Below are 2,500 nucleotides of genomic sequence, written 5' to 3' on the forward strand. Positions count from 1 at the left end.
CGTTACCGTTACCGTCTCCTGACTCCACAAGTGGCTGGAGTTTTGCTAGCGTGTAAACTTTCGTCATGAAGACCCCGGGAGACCCGGGTAAGTTGTGTAAACAATAAGTTCAAATCATATGCACTGAGCTAGTTTTACTAGCTGATCAACCACGGCTCGAGTAATGTTGGGCATTCGACCTTTTCTTGTTTTCTGCTGCATAATATCTAGCTCTCAACTTTTTCAGATTGGCTAGATATAAATTAAAGCAAAGCATCTCAACGCTGTTTCCAGCTGCTAGAAAAGAACACCAGTCTGCAACCAGTGTTTGATTGATAGTCAAATGTGAATTCCCCTGTTGACACAATGGATATACTGAAGCGCGCGCACACACACACACACACACACACACATATCGGATAATATCTGTACCACTGTCAGAAAGGGAAATCATGATTCGAGGAAACTGAGGGAATGAGACATGACATCGACTCTTGTGAAATGAAGTTTAAATCGAGAAGACCATATTTTACGCTCGGTTATCTGACCCCGTTGGCACGAACCATCGCCAGTTGCCCACTCAAGTGGTTTCAAAAGTTATTCTGACGTCATTTTAACACAGTGACGAGTCTGTGATGTCTGTGGTTTGTATATCAGTTTAGAAAACAACCACAACTGTGCACAGTCGTCAGAATGTTCCCAGTATTTGATTTACTGTCTAAGAAGAGTGAACTTGGACTCTCTAGCGATGCCTGTCGTTGCCCTCACGCGTACCCTTTGGACCTGTTGAGTGTAACTTTTGATATAACGTTAGTGTTTATAGTGTTGTTATGGCTGTACAGTCATTAATATAAGCAAGTGTTGACACCTCGGCTGTTTTTCAAAGATCAGAAGGTTTGTAACGTCCACTGACAGCCCCCGATTGGCGGCTGCTTGTGTGTGTGTGTGTGTGTGTGTGAGAGAGAGAGAGAGAGAGAGAGTTCAAAATGGAAGCTCCCTACCGCACTTTTTAGAAAGGGTGTCGAGGAAATGTTTAAAAATTAACTCGCGTATTAAAAGTGCGTCTGTAGGCTGTGATTTTGTGACACCAAGAATGTTATGAGTGGTGTGCCGTAAGCCCCATGTTTAGAAACGGAAAGTTATTCTGTCCGATTGGCTCAGTCTTAAATGATTTCTCATCATAGTCTGAAAACAATTTACAAAATTAAGCAGCAAAGCTCTCTTAAGAGACTTTACTGTTCATGTGAGCGTGAACGAGTCCGCCCGGAGACTGAAGTTGCAGCAGCGACTCACTGTCCCGCTTTGGAATGTTACGGAATCCATGTTGGGAACACTCACACGCTCGCTCTCGCTCTCTCTCTCTCTCTCTCTCTTTCTCATGATCGTAGTTCAACAAATAGACATTTTTTTGCGCATATGTATGTGGAACGAACTGTCAGTGTAATTGTGTCCGCGTAAAGGTGCCGGGACTTGGTCGTGTTGGGGAACGTAGGTGGACACCATTGGCCTAATCATAATGAGTTTGTTCCCCAGAGAAGAGTTTGGTAGATCAAAGGAAAAATACCCGAACGGCTGTAAATGTCTTTGTGTGGAGAGAGTGGTAGATATGGTTTGCGAATATCTGTTTCGGTCTGATTACCGATCCAGATTGACACTTCGTCTTTCACAGCCTTGAAGTTCATGATTTTCCTGAAGCTATTTACGCGAGCAAAGTCACTCACTGTGATTATCACACTAACTTCAGTAACTTTGTGGTGTGTACGCACGCTCTGCGGTTTTTAGTTTAGTGCTGCTTTTGCTGTTACGGGCAGTTCAGTTAGTGACCCGGTGTGTGTGTGTGTGTGTGTGTGTACAGTGAAGAGGATGCGGTTTTAGAAACTGCGGCTGCGTAAACGTAACTGTGTATCGTAGTTTAGTATCACTTCACTCTAGCGGCTTTTGCTGATCGTACCTGAAAGTCACCAGTATGTACGTATGTGAGTGCGTGCGGCACGGTGGTGTGGCGTGTCTGCCGAAGAGGGTTAGATAGAAAAAAAACATTTTCTCTTGTCAGTAGTTCTGCCAAGTGTTATACACGCGCACGCACACACACACACACACACACTGCAGATTCTGTCAGTGCGGCCTTATGAACACACAAGACATAGAGTGATTTTCTGGTCTGACACTACACTCTGTGTGTGTGTGTGTGTGTGTGTGTGTGTGTGTGTGTGTGTGTGTGTGTGTGTGTGAAGGATGGGATGATGGATTCATGACTAGGTTTGACTGATTCGATAAACCTTGTGGAATAAGACGATTTTATTTTTAGAAGGCAACCAGTGAGAAGGTTCACACACACACACACACACACACACACATACACACACACACATACACACATACATACATACATACACACACACACATACATACACACACACACACACACACACACACACACATACATACACACACACACACACACACACATACATACACACACACACACACACACATACATACACACACACACACACACATA

The 2,500-nt window shown here is 44.0% G+C and overlaps 1 protein-coding gene across 1 annotated transcript in view; it reads left to right on the forward strand.

Moving 5' to 3' along the window:
• The window catches only part of erfl3 (Ets2 repressor factor like 3), a 32,755-nt gene that overhangs the window by 459 nt on the left and 29,796 nt on the right, over nucleotides 1-2,500 (forward strand). The window contains exon 1 of the mRNA XM_030785078.1: nucleotides 1-87. This exon is cut by the window's left edge and continues 459 nt beyond it. Within this exon, the coding sequence (XP_030640938.1) occupies nucleotides 66-87 (22 nt within the window). The 5' untranslated portion in view covers nucleotides 1-65. The remainder of the gene's footprint in view (nucleotides 88-2,500) is intronic.

The sequence above is a fragment of the Chanos chanos genome, chromosome 9, assembly GCF_902362185.1.
Source record: "Chanos chanos chromosome 9, fChaCha1.1, whole genome shotgun sequence".
In the NCBI taxonomy this organism is placed as follows: domain Eukaryota; kingdom Metazoa; phylum Chordata; class Actinopteri; order Gonorynchiformes; family Chanidae; genus Chanos; species Chanos chanos.